At 59.1% G+C, this 17,585-nt stretch overlaps 1 protein-coding gene across 1 annotated transcript in view; it reads left to right on the forward strand.

Moving 5' to 3' along the window:
- The window catches only part of EPHA8 (EPH receptor A8), a gene marked incomplete at both ends in the record, with an annotated part of 33,773 nt that extends 17,635 nt beyond the window's left edge, over positions 1–16,138 (forward strand). The window contains 14 exons of the mRNA XM_082614004.1: positions 1,850–2,005; positions 4,177–4,512; positions 8,904–9,028; positions 9,104–9,266; positions 10,579–10,672; positions 11,671–11,738; positions 12,563–12,727; positions 12,927–13,112; positions 13,396–13,457; positions 14,029–14,238; positions 15,004–15,153; positions 15,241–15,431; positions 15,705–15,878; positions 16,024–16,138. Of these exons, the coding sequence (XP_082470130.1) occupies positions 1,850–2,005; positions 4,177–4,512; positions 8,904–9,028; positions 9,104–9,266; positions 10,579–10,672; positions 11,671–11,738; positions 12,563–12,727; positions 12,927–13,112; positions 13,396–13,457; positions 14,029–14,238; positions 15,004–15,153; positions 15,241–15,431; positions 15,705–15,878; positions 16,024–16,138 (2,195 nt within the window). The remainder of the gene's footprint in view (positions 1–1,849; positions 2,006–4,176; positions 4,513–8,903; positions 9,029–9,103; positions 9,267–10,578; positions 10,673–11,670; positions 11,739–12,562; positions 12,728–12,926; positions 13,113–13,395; positions 13,458–14,028; positions 14,239–15,003; positions 15,154–15,240; positions 15,432–15,704; positions 15,879–16,023) is intronic.
- Between the last annotated feature and the right edge of the window lie 1,447 nt (positions 16,139–17,585).

Raw genomic sequence — 17,585 nt, forward strand, 5'->3', positions numbered from 1 at the left:
AAGAGGTACAATCAAATAAATGACATAGCTTTGCAAATGAAGCTTCTCTCAAGCACTGAGTTTTCTAGAACGGGTCTTAGCGGAGAGAGATCCCAGTGAGTTTCCTGGTGGCCCCCGTTGCAGAGGAGTTAAGTTCCACAGGTGGAGCTGGGAGCTGCCTGGCTGGGCAGCATTTGGTCCTCCTGAACCCCTGGGTTGTCTTTCTGCCCAGAGCAGATAATGGCCGGATTAGCTCACTTTGAAAACTCCCACCAGTGTTGACAACTTCTACCCTGAGCCAGACCCTAGGAACTTTGAGATGAATAAGGCGGCCCTGCCCTATTCACAAGGATCTACCCACGAGGAGAGAGAGTCAGACACACAGATGAAAAAGTACAGCCATAATGTTGCAGGTGGTGAGGCCGAACAGGATGCAAAGATGGGGAGGGGAGTGGTTGCTTCTGTGTGTGTGTGTGTGTGTGTGTGTACATGTGGAGATGTGGAGCAGTCCAGAAAGGTTTCATCAAAGGCACAGTTAAAATGAATCTTGAAAGAATTCGACAGGGTGACAAAAAGAGAAAAGGCACAGCATATGCAAAGGCCCCGAGACAGGAAACAACTCCTGAGTGTGGGGAATGGCCAGTCCTTTAGTTCGGCCTGAGGGAGAGGGAGTGGCACTGAAGGAGGCTGCAGGGAGGCTTTGAACACCAGCCTTTATTGTTTAGGCCGTGGGGAGCCTGTGAGGGTTTGGCCCAGCAGCAGTGTCATTTTAGCATGTCCCTCAACCCACAACATCTGCACTCCCTGCATGGCCGACTCGTTCTCAGCCTTTAGGCCACAACTCAAAGACCTTCTCAGGGAAGGTCCTCCTCCCACCATTTACCCTTTGCCACATCCTCTGCTTTATTTCCTCTGGAAATGATCACAGCCTCATTTACTGTGTCTCCCCCCGCCGCCTTGAAAAATGCCAGCTTCTTGAGGGCAGACACCATGTGGACCTTGTTCGTGGCTGTGTCTCTGGCACAGAATAGGTGCTCATAGATACTGGCTAAAGGAATAGTCATCTCGCGGGCAGTGGGGCTGGGGAGGTGGGGCTGGGGGCCAGGTTTGGGGGCTGCTGTGGTCATCAGGGGCAAGATGTGTGTGCCTCTCAGAGGCCGGAGAGAATGTCAGATACGAGAAACATATCAGATCGGCCAGGGTGAGACTGGGAGGGTCAGGAGCCTGCAATTCCTGGACGATCAGCATTGTTCGGGGTGCTTGTAAAACACAGATTCCCAGGCCCCACCCCTGGCTCTTCTAACTCAGTGGCTGTGATGGGGCCGGAGTCTGTGTTTTTATAGGGATGGTTCCACGCCTGTCCGTGTTTGGGAACCTCTGGTCTCATCACACACGTCTCTTCCAGTCACGTTCCTCCCCCACCCCCATTCCCTCTCCGGCTTTCAGGTCACACCCCTGGGGTTTCGGCCCCCCTCGGATTCTTAGCATTGACCCCTGCCCCTGAGGCTGGTGTCTCCTTCAAGGACAAGTGCCCTGTGAACGACAGAGCCTGGGTGGGAGGGGCCGTTGGAGGCCCGTCGAGGGGGATTCAGAGAGGCTCCGCCCTGTGCTGACTATGGGGCTGGGACTCAGGTGTCAGGGTCCCAGCCTCAGCTCGGCCTCCAACTCACTGTGCAACCCTGTGTAAGTCAGAGGCCCTCTCTGAGCTTCAGTCCCTCCATCTGCAGATGAGAGTAGGAACGGGTGATGCTGAAAGTCTGTACCTCTGTCCCTCAGGGGATCCCCCAGGAACCCCGGGGCCGGAGAGCTGCCCCTGAGGCCCAGCAGGGTGGCCCGGCAGGCTCACCTGAAGCCTCCTTCTCTTGCACAGCCTGTGAGCTGGGCTTCTACAAGTCGGCCCCCGGGGACCAGCTCTGCGCCCGCTGCCCTCCCCACAGCCACTCTGCAGCCCCTGCCGCCCAGGCCTGCCGCTGCGACCTCAGCTACTTCCGTGCAACCCTGGACCCACCGTCTGCAGCCTGCACCCGTGAGTACCACCCCGTGGCCCCAGAACCCTCGAGACTAGGCTAGGACCCCATGCTTGGCCCCTCAAGCTCCCAGGGAGCCAGGTCTCAGCGGGTGAGGCAGGGACAGGTGGCTCTCATAGGCCAGGGGCCAGCCTGGGGATGGGGGTTGACTCTGACCCCTCAACAATGGCCTTGACCTCTCTGGGCTCCCAGCTTCTTGTCATAGGTCACCTGCCATCTCTCCAGGGAAATCTTTCCATTCCTTCCTCGGTCTCTCCTCTCTGCTCCAAAGGGCAGGATGGAACTGGACTCATGCCCTTCCCAGCACCAGGTGGCTTTGGTCATCTTCTGACCCAAGGGTTATGCCAGTATCCTGGGGGCTGGGGTGGGCAAGCTGGCGGACTGCCTGTGAGGCAAGGCGGGCATCAGAGGAGCCTCCCCCACCCCTGCCCCGCATCACTGCCATCCTTGAGAGACTGGGGGGAGCTGCTGAATTCTGGGAGCTGCTTTAGTGTGTGGGGGGGTGCATGGTTGTGTATATGGAGTGGGTGTGGCTGCTGTGTGTCAGATTCTGTGTGTGCCTTGGGAGGCCTAGAGCGATGATGACTGTGTGTGTCCTTGTCGGTAGCAGTTCATGCAGAAGATGACTGCATAGAGTGTGAGTGTCCCAAGTGCTGTGCCCACGTGTGTAAAGTGTTCTTAGAGGGGTGTGTGCACACGTGTGTGTGCATCTGGGTACCTGGAACGGACTCAAGAGTCCCCATGGAGCTTGAACGAGCCTGCTTTGTGAGCTCAGCATGAGCACACCTGGCCCTGCAGGGGAGCTGTGCGCCTGGAGAGGGTGAGGCGGCAGCGCGCATGCCCCGTCCCTTAGGGACGCAGGGACTCTGGCGCCGTGCCTGCAGGGCTGCAGGACCGTCTTGGCATTTCTGCTGATGCAGCTCCTCCATGGCCTCCCCTCCCCTGGCCCAAAGGGGCCTCTCACTCCCACTCCCGCTGGGGAGGAGCTGCAGCCAGTTCAGCCCACCCTGTTCACCAGCCTTGGGCTCTTGTGACGGGGTGAGGGGTACTTTACTCGGTGCTGATGGGTTTTGCCCCAGAATTTACCCCAACCTGATCTCCATCTCCCCCTCCCCCAACTTCCATCACCACCCAGCCCCAGACGCCCTGCACAGGGCAGGTAAGGGCCCAGGTGTATTCACATTGCTGCACACACACGCACACAACACACCACACACACATGCGCATGAATAAATCCTTCTTCCCTCCCTCCCCCGCTCCCCTGTTCTGCCCAGACCAGTGCCTTTGCCCCATGTGGGACCTGCTGGGGCAGAAAGGATTGCTGAGGGGCATGGCGACTGCTCTGGGCTCCTCAGGCCAGGTGAGCCCAGCTCTAGGTCATGAACATTTGCACTCAGCTGGCTGGACTCTAGTTTCTCTCCAAATCCACAATCCAGTGCCCTTCAGTTCTAGGAACCTTAAGATTGTAAAAGACTAGGCTTTTAGTATTCCATACCCTGCAGATTCTAAGGTTCTTTATGATTCTGAGATTCTACCATTCTATTTTCTTAAGATCTAAGATTCCCAGCTTGAGATTCTGAGAGTTGGAATTCCATCTCCCCTCAGGCCCTCCTGGTTCAAATCCCCACCCCCAGGATCCTACCCCAACTCCCAGCCCCCAGCCCCACCCCTCTCTCCAGTGTCCTTGTGTTGCCCAGACTGGGGCTCCCATCCTGGGCAGTGGGGAGGGGTCACTTGGCACACGGGGCTCTGCTTTTCTCCACCACAGTGTTCAGTGTCATTTACATTAAATCCAGCCATGGGGTTAAGGAGTGGAGTGGGGGATGCAGATGACTGGGGCATCTCACACCCAGGGTAGCTGCTATGTGCAGTCTCTCCCCAGCGCTGGGTGAAAATCTTGTGAAGCACAAACCCCAGGATCCAGGTGGTGCTACATGGGGCGGGGGAAGGGTGGCTTCTGTGCCCAGACCCTGACTGTGCTCCCAATCTGATGGCAGAGACACTGCCTCTGCCCTCGGGGAGCTTCCAGAGGATGGAGTAGGTGTGCCCTTATCCTTAGGGAGCCCCAAGTATCATGGGGGAACCACAGCCCTTCCCTGACTTGATGGGGGAGACTAGACCAGCCCAAATACATGCCCTCCAGGCCCACCTGTCATTCTCTGCTTTCCAGGCCCCCCTTCGGCACCAGTGAATCTGATCTCCAGCGTGAATGGGACTTCTGTGACCCTGGAGTGGGCCCCTCCACTGGACCGGGGCGGCCGCAGTGACATCACCTACAATGCCGTGTGCCGCCGCTGCCCCTGGGCCTTGGGCCGCTGCGAGACGTGCGGGGGCAGCACCCGCTTCGTGCCCCAGCAGACCAGCCTGGTGCAGGCCAGCCTGCTGGTGGCCAACCTGCTGGCCCACATGAACTACTCCTTCTGGATCGAGGCCGTCAACGGCGTGTCTGACCTGAGCCCAGAGCCCCGCCGGGCTGCTGTCGTCAACATCACCACGAACCAGGCAGGTAGGCGGAGACGCCCGTCCCCAGCTCCCAGGCCGTTCGTCCTCCCTGGCATCCGAGCACTGCGCGGACTTGCTGGGGCATTTGGGCAAGTGCCTGCCTCTCTGGGCTCCGCCTTCCTCACCGGCACTGTGAGCTACAGGCTTTGCGCCCTTAGAAAAGTAAAACATGTTCTATAAGTGGAAGGAAACCAAAAAGCACAGAGGCAGGCTAGCATAACCATCCCAGGCCTGGATTCTAGAATTTTCCCTCTCTGCCTCTGTCTCCTCCTTGTTGTAATAGGAGTAATAGTACCTGCTCTGTTACTGAGGCTTAAATGAAGGAAATGAAAATGCTTAGCCTGGTACCTGGCCCACGGTACGTGCTCAATAAATGTCATTAAAATATCAAATCACTCTGATTATCATTTTCCAGAACAGCTGCCACTGCTGCCCCTGGGATGGATTTGGTCATACTGGTTTGGACGACAACCACTTATCTCTCTGTTTCTAGCCAGTTGTTGGACTGAAGTTAGCCCCTTTCTTTCCAAATTCTGGTGGGTCCTGCCTGTCGAGTGGCAGCCTGACCCGAGGGCCGCCTGCGGCAGCTTCCCTGTTAACAGCGCCCCTGGCACGTGCCCTGTGGCTACCCACCCCCATCTCCTCCCAATACCACGCAGGCCTGGCTCAGTGACTCCGTTCCCACCACGTCACAGAGGAGGAGCTGAGGCCCGGAGCCAGCCAGGGTCACCACATAGAAGCGGCAGAGGCAGGATTCGAATCCAGGTCTGCCTCACTCCCAAGTGAAATAGGCTTCCCAACCCTGAACCCAGGGCACCCCCTCCCTGATGCCAGGGCTTCATCCTTCCAAGAGGCCCTCATTCCTCTGGCACCTGTGGAGCACCTGTGAGATGCCAAGCTCTCTGCTCAGTGCTAGTGACGCAATGAGGAGTAGGCCCTTGTGCGTGGTGCCAGGCCCCAGCCCTGCCCGTGGGTCTCTGGGGTGGCCGAGACAGGTGTCCGGCTGGTCAGGGGTGGAGGGCGGAGCAGAGAACCTACGGCACTCACATTGCTCCGTGTGCTCCGTCATTAAAAAGAACAGCCTCGGGCTTCCCTGTTGGTGCAGTGGTTGAGAGTCCGCGGACACGGGTTCGTGCCCCGGTCTGGGAAGATCCCAAATGCCGCGGAGCGACTGGGCCCGTGAGCCATGGCCGCTGAGCCTGCACGTCCGGAGCCTGTGCTCCGCAACGGGAGAGGCCACAACAGTGAGAGGCCCGCGTACCGCAAAAAAAAAAAAAAAAAAAAAGAACAGCCTCCCGTGAGCCCTCACGCCCTTCCAGCCACGAGACTCCTCTTCACATGGAAGCTTCCTTAAAGAGCTGTCTTGCTCACACATCTGCATCCTCTCCTCTGTGGGCCTCTTCGGGCACCTCCAGTTGGGCGCCTTTGCCCACCTGTCCCCAGAAATTCAGTTTGCAGTGGGCACTCCACCCTCCCACCCCCCGCTCTTCTTTACTCCTTCTTGGAGTACTTTTCTCTTGCCTTCCATGCCCAGCCCACCCCCCACTTTCCATCCAGCTCTCTGGCCTGTCCTTCTCCATCTCCACCAGCCCCTTCTCTCTGCACAACTTCCCGAAAGCTGGAGGACCCCAGGCACGTCCGGACCCTCGTCTCTTTCCTACTTACCCAGCTCCATCTTGCCAGAGTGACCTTATCAGGGCCCACGGCTTTGAATTCCACCTTCGTGCTGATGTCCCCCAAGTGTGTCACCAGCACAGGCCTCTCCCCTGAGGTCCAGCTGCCCACTCCCATCTCCACTCGATGTGTTTCAGACACACAGCATCCCCAAACCAGCCCCTTCCCCAGGCCCCCATCTCAGGACGTGGCACCACTGTTCGTGGGGTTACTTGAGCCCCAAACCCAGCCGTCATCCTTGGCTCTCCCTCCCTCGTGCCTCGTCCACCCACCAGCCAGTCCCACTGGGTCTCCCTTCAGCGTGACCCCCTCCACCCCGTACATACACATGCCCTCGGTCCTAGTCAGCTCAGGCCGCCATAACACATACCATAGACTGGGGCTTAAAGCACAGACGTTTACTGCTCACGGTTCTGGAGGCCAGAAGTCCAAGATCAAGGTGCCGGCCAGTTTGGCTCCTGGTGAGAACCCTCTTCCTGGCTTGCAGATGGCCGCCTTCTCGCTGTGTCCTCACATGGCAGAGAGAGAGAAGGAAAGAGAGAAAGAACTCTCTGGTGTCTCTTCTTAGAAAGGCATCCATGCCATCATGAGGGCCCCCATCTAAACCTCATTATCTCCTTAAGGCTCTATCTCCCAATACTATCGTGTTGGGGGTTAGGGCTTCAGTAGACGAATTTTGGGAGGGGCACACAATTCAATCCATCTCATGTTGCCTGGACAACCCTGCACCATGATTCAGGGGACCCATCAGACCCTCCCTTGCCCACCTCCCCAGCCTCACCCCATCCACTGTTGCCGGGCTCTCTCCCTTCCAGCCACGCTGGCCTCTGGTCCTCATCCTTGGACACACCAAGCCCTTCCTGGTCCTGGGCCTTGGCCTTGCCTCTCGGTCGGAACGACATGCTCCTCCTCCCCGTGACGTTCCCCTCGCTGCCTCCTGCAGTCCTCGGTTAGCTGTGCCCCCGCCTCTGGGAGGCCCACCCGGACCACCTCAGCTGAAATGGCCCAGTTCCCTCCTGGGCCCCTGCAGACGTAAGGTCCTCTCCATCACGGCACCCTCTTCATGTCTTTCACGGCACCTAGCATACCTGTAATTATGCATTGATTTGTTTTCTTATTAACTCTGTCTCTCTTAACTAGACCATAAGCTCCTTGAGGGCTGTCTTGGGCACTGCAGTATCTCCAGGTCCTAGCCCACTGCCCGGCACGTGGGAGTCATTCAGGAAATTCTAGGGGGGTGATCCAGCAGATACCCACAGCTCTGGGCTGGGGGCCTGGGGCAGACAGCAGCCCTGAGCAAATGGGGGAGGTCTGTCCTCAGAGACCACTTGCCCCTCCCCCTCCCCGTGCCTCCCCGTAGCCTCTTCTCTACAACCCCCTCCTCCCTGGAGCCCTCTCTGGTGCTCCGCCCTGTTTCCCTCCCACCTCTGAGCCCCAGTCTCCCTCTGTGTCTGCCCCACTCACACAGCACCTCTTGCCTTGCAAATTTTTTGGTTTTTAAGAGGCACCCATGTGTTCTGGCACTGGTGTCTGTCCCACACATACAGTGGTCTTCTCTGATCCTCACCTCTGCCTGGCAGCTGGTGCCCACCAGCTTCACTTTCTGGTTGGAGAAACTGCCCAGAGGTAGTCATGGGCCCAGCCAGCAAGAGACGGGCTGGGTTGTGAAGCCAGACCTGATTCCCAGGCTGGTGGGGTCTCCCCTGTACCACACCCTCCAACTTAACTGTGGAGTTGCTTCTTAATTTTTCATGTCAGCGTCATCCAGCAACATTTATTGGGCACCTACTATGTGCAGTCCCTGCCTCGGGGAGCTCCCACGTGTGACAGAGAGATGGGATGCCCAGTTATGAGGCCAGAGCTGGCCACATGGGGCAAGTGGGGGCACGGGAGGAGTAGGGCAGAGTCGGAACTCGGGTGAGCAGAGGGGGAAGAGGAGGCCTGCGGCTGGAGGGGTCAGGGAGGACGGGGCTGCAGCTCTGAGGGCAGTCCCTTCGGTTTGGCTGTGGCTGGGTCGACATCCGGCCCTTCCCAACAGACTCACCTCAGGGGTAATTGCACTGAGCACAGGAGTGGGGGAGGGAACGGGTGGATGAGGGAATGAGCAAGGGGGCGAAAGGGTGACCTAGTGTGACTTCGAGAATACTTGAGCTCACAGGGGCCTCAGGCTCAGCTCATGTCCCTCCAAGCCCAGGCCGTGAGGGCGTTGGTTCCTTTGATTCTTCCCCTCCCTTCTCCTTTTCTTCCTCCCTCCTCAGTGCTCCTGAGAGCATGCTCCACACCAGGCCCTGGGCGGGGGTGGGTGACACGGAGACAGAGACATCAGGTGATGGGGCCTCAGGGTCGACAAGTGCGGCTGCTTGATGGGGCTGGCGGGAGTCCAGCATGCTTCCAGTGGATGGGCTTGGCCAGAGAGGAGGAGGAGACAGTGGAAGTTGCGGGGTCAGGCCTCATCTGGGTCAAGCCAACCCCAGTGTCCCAGCTGGGAGTCAGGCTGTGCCAACCCCAGATAACTGACCAGAGTGCCAGCCAATGATTTGCCAGGAGGAGCAGAGGGTACTGGCTCTCCTGGGGCGGCGGCAGGACAGTTAGCAAGGTGAGTGTGGCCCAAGCCAGCATGCCTGGGCGGGGCCTGAGGAAGGGTCAGACAGAGGCCAGTCCCCATCATCACCCGTCCACCCATCTGACCTGACCGAGCTCCCTTCCCTCCCCCTGCCCCAGCCCCGTCCCAGGTGGTGGTGATCCGCCAGGAGCGGGCGGGGCAGACCAGCGTCTCGCTGCTGTGGCAGGAGCCAGAGCAGCCCAATGGCATCATCCTGGAGTATGAGATCAAGTACTATGAGAAGGTACCCACAGGGAAGGGAGAAAGAGGGAGGCCACCAGGCCGGGGACCCTTGGCTGACCACCCCTCCCACGGGCAGGACAAGGAGATGCAGAGCTACTCCACCCTCAAGGCTGTCACCACCAGGGCCACCGTCTCAGGCCTCAAGCCGGGCACCCGCTACGTGTTCCAGGTCCGAGCCCGCACCTCGGCTGGCTGCGGCCGCTTCAGCCAGGCCATGGAGGTGGAGACTGGGAAACCCCGTGAGTGCAGGGAGGGGGAGGGCGAGGGAGCTGGGCCAGGCGCCAGGGCCAGGGCCAGGGTCGTGGTGGTCAGAAGAGGGGAACTAGTGCATGCTGAGCTGGTGCATGGGCCAGATCAGCATTTTTACAGGTGAAAAGACTGAGGCTCAGAGAAGGAAAGGTACACGCCCGAGGTGACAGAGCTCATAACAGCCCATTAACTGCAGGCTTTCCCTGAGCATTAGTGTGACTTGCAGGCATCATGGTGCCCTTTGCTAGCAGGATAACCTTATAATCGTCCCAGAGACCCTCTAGTGAGTTGGCAATATCCACATCCCCATCTTACAGGTGAGGAAAATGAGGGTCAGAGCAGTAAAGCGAATTGCCCAAGGTTACCCAACAGAGCAAGACTTGAACCTGGTCAGCTCGGGGACAGACTCTGTGCCCGTCCCTAGTATCATCCTGCCCTGTGCCCCCCACCTCCAGAACAGCGGTTCCCACAGTGTAGTCCAGGACCAGGAGCAGCTGCAGCCCCTGGGAGCTATCAGAAATGCTGATTCTCAGGCCCCACCCCAGACCTTCAGAAGCAGAAACCCTGGCGCTGGGGGCCCAGAAATTTTGGTTTGATCATACCTTCAGGGTGATTCTGAGGCACATTCAAGCTTGGGAACCCCTGCCCCCATCTCCAGCCCGTTGGGGTCTTCTCCTATACTCAGCACCCTCCAGGGGGGCAGTGCTAAGACAGATGGTTCAAGGCTGAGTTGATGACCTTCCTCAACCTGGCACCCCCTTGGCACTTGTGTGTCTCAAGTGCTCTTAGGTCCGATACCATGTTGAGACCGCCCAGGTAGGAATCCTGCCCGGCTCCATCCCATTTACTGTGTGTCCTTGAGTAAGTTCCTTGAGTTCTCTGGGCCTCGGTTTTCTCATCTGACAACTAACGACAATACTGGGTTATCCCTGGAAGAGATGTGGGTTACTGACTGGAATGTGCAGCTCTCAGTATATTCAGCTTTGTCACTGTTACAGTAACGGGCAGGACAGGCATTTTTGGACTCATACTGCAGGTGAGAAAGCTAAGGCTCAGAGAAGTCTAGTGACTCTGCCCAGGTTACGCAGTCCCAGGAAGTGGTGGCACCAGGTTGGAAAGCAGGATACTGAAGGGGAAACTTGTAGAGGGGAGGGTGGGGCAGAGGAGGGTGCGGCCTGCGCCCCAACTCTGGGCTGGCTCACAGCCAAGGAGGCTGCCGCCAGGCCCCGGAAAGGCTGCCAGACCTCTGGCCCTGAGGCCAGGGCTGAGTGGCTGGCCCCCCAGCCTGGTTTCCCCCCACAGGTCCCCGCTACGACACCCGGACCATCGTCTGGATCTGCCTGACACTCATCACTGGCCTGGTTGTGCTTCTGCTCCTGCTCATCTGCAAGAAGAGGTGGGTGGTCCTGGCCCCCAGCCACCCCAGACCCCTCCCCTGGAGCACTGTGTCTCCTGCCTGTCCCCAGCCCCGCTGAGCCGGTGATCCCCTGTGCCTGGGCTCACTTACAGATATACCTGTTCTTCCTTCCCCCTTCTTGGAACGCTTTTCTCTTGCCTTCCATGTCCAGCTCACTCCCCACTTTCCATCCACCTGTCTGGCCTGTCCTCCATCTCCTCCAGCCCCTTCTCTCTGCACAACTTCCTGAAAGCTGGAGGACCCCAGGCTGGTCTGGGACCCTTTTCTCTTTCCTACTTACCCAGCTCCATCTTTCCTGAGTAACCTTCTCAGGGCCCACGACTTTGAATTCTACCTTCACGCTGACATTCCCCAAGTGTGTCACCAGCACAGGCCTTCCTCCTGAGGTCCAGCTGCCCACTCCCATCTCCACTCGGATGTGTCTCAGACACACAGAACCCCTAAACCAGCCCACCGACTAAGTAGGTGTCAGAACTGGGACAGGGCCCAGGTCTGTTAAAACTAAAGACCGTGCTTTTAGTTACTCTCCCCCTCCCACTCTGTTCCAGAGGGAGGTGGTGTGGGCTTAGGGTCCCACTCAGCGAGAATTGGAAAGATCATCCATAGATGGAGAAATTGAGGTCCAGGGAAGGGAAGGAGCTTGCCAAGGTCACATGGCGGAGTTGGCATCAGAAGCCTCATCTCCCAGCCCCTCTACCAGGGGTGCTTTCGTGTAAAATTGAGCTAATAATGCCATAGACTTTGCTGTGAGGGCCCAAGTGGACTTGACTTTGTAAATTATATGGTGTTTATAAATGTCAAGGATGTCACAGTTCAGCTGGGTTGAGAGCCTGAGGTTGGGACTCCCCCCCCTTCCAGGGGCAGGGGCTGGGGTGGCAAAAGCTGACCTGAAAGGGGAAGGGGGGTAGAAGGGAGGAGCTTGGACATGTCCCTGAACGGGGTCAGGGCTGAAATCAGGGACAGTCCACCCTCCACAGGCACTGCGGCTACAGCAAGGCCTTCCAGCACTCGGACGAGGAGAAGATGCACTATCAGAACGGGCAGGGTGAGTGCAGGGCCCAGGGACCTGGATGCAAAAGAGGAGGTCACAGTAGGAACCAGTGCTGGTCTGGGGGTGGCGCAGGTGGGAAGGAGAAAGGTGCCCACAGAGAAGACGAGAGCCCCAGAGAGAGACAGCAGGCTGTCCCAGAGACCTGAGACCCCAGAGGTGCCGTGCTGTGCAACTTTGCTGGGTTTGAAGGGGATGCTAAAGACCCTCTCCCCAGGGCAATGCACAGATATGGGTATTCACACACAACCTCACATACAACTTTGGGGGGTCATCTACTCTTGGACAAGAACCCCTGCTACAAAGAACTTTTTCAGGACCCTGCAGAAACCTCAGAAAACAGGGCAAATATGGGGATGCCTACCTGAATGCCCCACTTCTTTGCCCACGGCAGAATCAATCATGGTACTGATTCCCATGGAGCCTGAATGCAGTCTCAGAATCCTTCTTAACACAGTCTTCTAGAGAACTGCTTTCCGTCATTCTGAGTTGGCACTGTGATGTGATCTTTTTTGGTCACATTCCTACCCTAGGACAATTGAGAAAGGTCTTAAGGACCCTAAAAGTGACCCCAGAAAAATGACAGACAGGCTCAGAACTCACGAGAAATCCCAAAGTCCCCTAGAGACCTCAGAGCTACTCCACAGAGACCCTGCTTACACTTGGCAAGCACTTATTGGGCACCTACTGTTTGCCACCACATCCTGGGATTCCCGGAGACACTTCTCACTCCACCCCCAGTCCCGTCCCAGGCCCAGGGAATGCTGGGAGAGAATGTCCTCATGGAGCCCACCGATGGCCCTTCTCTCCTGGCCCCTCAGCGCCTCCACCCGTCTTCCTGCCTCTGCACCACCCTCCGGGGAAGATCCCAGAGCCCCAGTTCTATGCAGAACCCCACACCTACGAGGAGCCGGGCCGGGCAGGCCGCGGTTTCACCCGCGAGATCGAGGCCTCTAGAATCCACATCGAGAAGATCATCGGCTCCGGTGAGCTTCAGGGATTGTGAGTGTGGGGACATCACAGGGGGTGCCCAGGGGAGGGACACCCAGTGCAGAGGGACAGGGGAGCCAAGATGCCAGGCATGGCCAGACACTCGGGTGTGCAGGGCTGGGAGAGTGCGGAGTCTGGGGTGAGGGGAGGAAGGTCCCACCGCCCACCCCCTGCCTGCCCCACTTGGGTTCACAGGAGAGTCCGGGGAAGTCTGCTACGGGCGTCTGCAGGTGCCGGGGCAGCGGGACATGCCCGTGGCCATCAAGGCCCTCAAAGCCGGCTACACGGAGAGACAGCGGCGGGACTTTCTGAGTGAGGCATCCATCATGGGTCAGTTTGACCACCCCAATATCATCCGCCTTGAAGGTGTCGTCACCCGTGGTAGGTGCCAGGCGACGGCAGCCTCACCCTGCAGGGCCCCTCCTGCTGGGGTCAGGGCTCTAGGTCCATCCCCAGACCACCCTGCCCTGCCCCATCCCCCTGGCTCAGGTCCCCAGATGACTTGGCAGGGTAGGGGGCCCAGAGCCTGGAACCCCAGTGGAAGCCCTACGTTCCCTGGGGCCCTGGGTGCTGGCCCAGCTCCTGGCAGCTCATAGTGGGGGTGGGTGGGACATGTTCCTGATTCCCCCACCAAGAGCCACCTCCTCCCCGGCGCCCTCCCCAGGCCAGCTGGCAATGATCGTGACCGAGTACATGGAGAACGGCTCTCTGGACACCTTCCTGAGGGTGCGTGCCCCGCCCCTCCTTTCACCCGGGCCGGGGGAGGGAAGTTCAGTCTGGGTGGTGGGAGATAATGTGAGACCTCCAGATACCCCCTCCTCCCCAGAGCTTGGACCCAACAGACCTGGGGAAGGGTGAGCCAGGTGTGGGGAGGGGTCTTAAGGGTCAGCCCATCAAACTGCCTTTCAGCCCCCCATCACGTGGAAGTCCCTCTGCTGCACGGGTCCTGCTGCCCTGTCCTGCACACAGGCTAAGAGGGGTGCCTCTGTGGGGACCCAGGGCCCCAGTCAGCTGGGAGGCATGGCGGGTGGCGGTGGAAATCCCTAGATTCCCAGCCCTTGCCGTGCCGTTTATCTGCTGGGTGCTCTTAGGCACAGGGTGAAACCTCTCTGGGCCTCCATTTCTCCTTCTGCAAAATGGATGACCAGTCACTGCCACCCTACCTACCTCTCAGGGTTGCCAGGAGTGTAAATGAGACGTGAGAACAAACCTTAAACAGCCATATGCTTCCTAAGCAGTGAGGCACTTTGTAAACTGCAAAGAGCCTTCCTGAAGCCCAAGCCGCGTCCCCCTGCAGACTCACGATGGGCAGTTCACCATCATGCAGCTGGTGGGCATGCTCAGAGGAGTGGGCGCCGGCATGCGCTACCTCTCGGACCTGGGCTATGTCCACCGCGACCTGGCTGCCCGCAACGTCCTGGTCGATGGCAACCTGGTCTGCAAGGTGTCTGACTTCGGGCTCTCACGGGTGCTGGAGGACGACCCTGACGCCGCCTACACCACCACGGTGTGTAGCCCGCACCCCCTTTCCAACAGGCCCTGGGATGGAGCCCCCCCACGTGTCGGTAGGGAAGTTGGACGTTTCACGGTTGCCTTCAACCTGGGGCGAGTCCTACCTCTTCTCTGCACCTCAGTTTGCACCAAAGCTTTCCCACCTCTGCTCCATCACTAACTGGCTTGCGGAGATACCAGGGCCGGTCCCCCCATCACTCACTCACTGGGAGATTTGGGGAGAATTGGCGTCTCTCTGAATCACCTCCACTCCACGTCTGTCTCTAACGTTTGACTAAAAACCAGCATTTTCAAAATGTGTTCTGGGGGGATTTGGGCTTCTCTAGCAGTGCTTTAGGGGCTGCCTTAAGGGCGGAGGGCCTCAACCCCTGCCTCAGTCCGGACCTTCCCTTAGGATCTCGCCCACTGAGCCTCCAAATAAGGTTTCACTTAGAGAAAGGATTTTGTGACCAAAAAAAAACCCTCCAGGGGAGGTGGAAAATTACTAGACCACGTTCTCTGAGCTTCGTCATTTGTTCAGGCATCAACCTGTTGACCGATACTTACTGAGCATCTACTGGGTGCCAGGCCCTCCACCCGCTGTCTTTTGTTCAGTCTCCACACCAGCTCCATGTGCAGGTCTCCCCCATCAGAACAGGTGCTCTTGGAAGGTGGAGGCCGTGTCTCTCCAACCAGCCTTCGAGCTTCCCAGCCCAGACCCCTGCCTTCAGCTCCCTGACGAGCTGGGGAGAAGCTCTCAACACTCGTGTGTCCGTCGCAGGGAGGGAAGATCCCGATCCGCTGGACGGCCCCCGAGGCCATCACCTTCCGGACCTTCTCCTCGGCCAGCGACGTGTGGAGTTTTGGGGTGGTCATGTGGGAGGTGCTTGCCTACGGGGAGCGGCCCTACTGGAACATGACCAACCGGGACGTGAGTGCCAGAGCCTGGCTGGGCAGAGGCGGCCGGGGTCTCGGAGGGAGGGGCCGCTCCAGCCCATCGCCGTGTTCCCCCCCACAGGTCATCAGCTCCGTGGAGGAGGGGTACCGCCTGCCCGCGCCCATGGGCTGCCCCCGCGCCCTGCACCAGCTCATGCTTGACTGCTGGCACAAGGACCGGGCCCAGCGGCCTCGCTTCTCCCAGATCGTCAGCGTCCTGGACACGCTGATCCGCAGCCCTGAGAGTCTCAGGGCCACGGCCACTGTCAACAGGTGCCTGGTGCCCACCCCAGCTCCGCCCAAGCCCGGCTACCCTCCCTGCTTGCCCTAGACAAGGCCCAGACTTAGTCCAGGCCTTGGGATGGCTCTGCCCTGACCCCTGGACCAGACCCAGCCTGGGCCTCTGACCCCTGTTCAGAGCTCTACTTCCAAGCCTGCTGTCTAACCCTTCAGACCCTCCTTGCAACTGCCAAGCCTAGATAGAGGCTGAGTGGCTGGCGCCAGTGTCTCCTGGCAGACCACTTACCAAGGACCCCTGTGCCTCAGGTGCCCGCCCCCCGCCTTTGCCCGGAGCTGCTTTGACCTCCGCGGGGGCGGGGGTGGCGGCGGGGGCCTCACCGTGGGGGACTGGCTGGACTCCATCCGCATGGGCCGCTACCGGGACCACTTCGCTGCTGGGGGTTACTCCTCTCTGGGCATGGTGCTACGTATGAATGCTCAGTAAGTGGTGGGCCCCTGGGGACGGGAGCAGGGGGAGAGGGCAGAGGCCAGAGGTGGAGCCGCTGAGGATGGCAGCTCCAGGGATGGGTATGGCCCCGTCTCCACAGCTCCCAGACTCCCAGGTCAGCACCGCCTTCCTTTACAGGGATGTGCGTGCCCTGGGCATCACCCTCATGGGCCACCAGAAGAAGATCCTGGGCAGCATCCAGACCATGAGGGCCCAGCTGACCAGCACCCAGGGGCCCCACCGGCACCTCTGACCAAACCGAGCCAGCCCTGCGTCATGCCAGCCGTCAGAGGACTCGCAGGGTTGGCCACCCCAGGCCTCTGTCCCTCCCCCTTGGCTGCCTTCCCCTCAGGTGCCAGGGAGGCCGAGGACTCCACCACAAGACCTGGAGTTATCTGGGGTCAGGCCACCTGGGAAGGGAACTTTGGTGCCCAGCAGGGAGGGGACACCTGCCCCCAGGGCAGAGGGGCTTCTCTTTCCCAGAGGCTGGGGCCTCAATGCCACTGAGCCCAACAGCGATGTCGCTTACCTGCCTCTGTGTATGTGTGTGTGTGTGCGTGAGGGTGCCTGTGTGCACGCACTCACATGCTGTAGGGGTGTGTTCTCACGAGGTCACAGGAGCCCTTGTGAACACGTGTGATCATGTGTGTATGTGTCCACCCATCAGGTCCCCCATGGATGTGTGCCAGTTATGGTGAGTGTGCTTATTCGTTAAGGCTGGGGGCACATGTGTGTGACTGTGGATGGCATGTCATGAATGAGGATGCGTCACAGCGTGAGGGTGCGTGAGCAGGGAGCTCAGTGTGATACTGCCCATCAGATGTGGGCCCAGGTCCCAGCACCCACAGGGACTGGGGAGAAGCTCACCCCCCTCCCCCAAGCCTGGAGGCTGGAGCCAGGGGCTACTTCCAAACCACACCAGCACCAGGCCCACCCTTGTCTCCGCCCGGGTGAGCCCACCCCCGGCTCTATCTCAGGTCTGAGCCCTCCTTCTAGCTGATGGGGGGCCACCTGCATCCTCCACCTGGTGGGAGCCAGGTGGCTCCCACCACTGCTTCAACAGGAAAACAGGGTTCCCGGCCAGCCCCTCTGGCCACCTTCTGTGTAGGCGTCAACACAGGGTACATGAGATGCCCTCAGCTGAACTTGGCTACCTGGCCAGGGGCCAGGGGCCACCAACTTCCTTCTAGTCTCTGATGCCCCTGCACAGCCTAGGGCTCCTCACTTGGAAGTCCCTCTGCCAATCTCACTGCTCAGCCCTGGCCTGCCCCCCAGACCCACACCTAGGAACAAGGACCATAACACCCTAGTTTTTCAGCCCCAAGTCTACCCCTCCTGCACCTTCCAGGCAGACCCAGAGAGTGTACCTTGTCCAAGGTCACATGGCAGGGAAGTTTCAGAGCTGAGCCTCCTCCCGGGGCTTTTCCCCCACGTCCTCCTGCACAGAGGAGGAAGTCACCCCCCACTCAGAGTTGACCCTCCCTCTAACGGCCCACCAGGGTATGTAAATATCTTTTTCTACCACGTCAGAATATTTTTTCCTCACTCCTGACAATGCAAAAATGGTCTTCAAAGCACATAAAAAGCACCCAGGGTGAGAAAGCCCCATCCCAGGGGAAGCTGGCAGAGCCCAAGGAACCCCACTGGGCAGGATGCCGGCTGACCCCTGCCGGCCCCGAGGGAGGGGCAAGCTCAGCCCC

Source organism: Mesoplodon mirus, assembly GCF_964341445.2.
Source record: "Mesoplodon mirus genome assembly, chromosome: 3".
In the NCBI taxonomy this organism is placed as follows: domain Eukaryota; kingdom Metazoa; phylum Chordata; class Mammalia; order Artiodactyla; family Ziphiidae; genus Mesoplodon; species Mesoplodon mirus.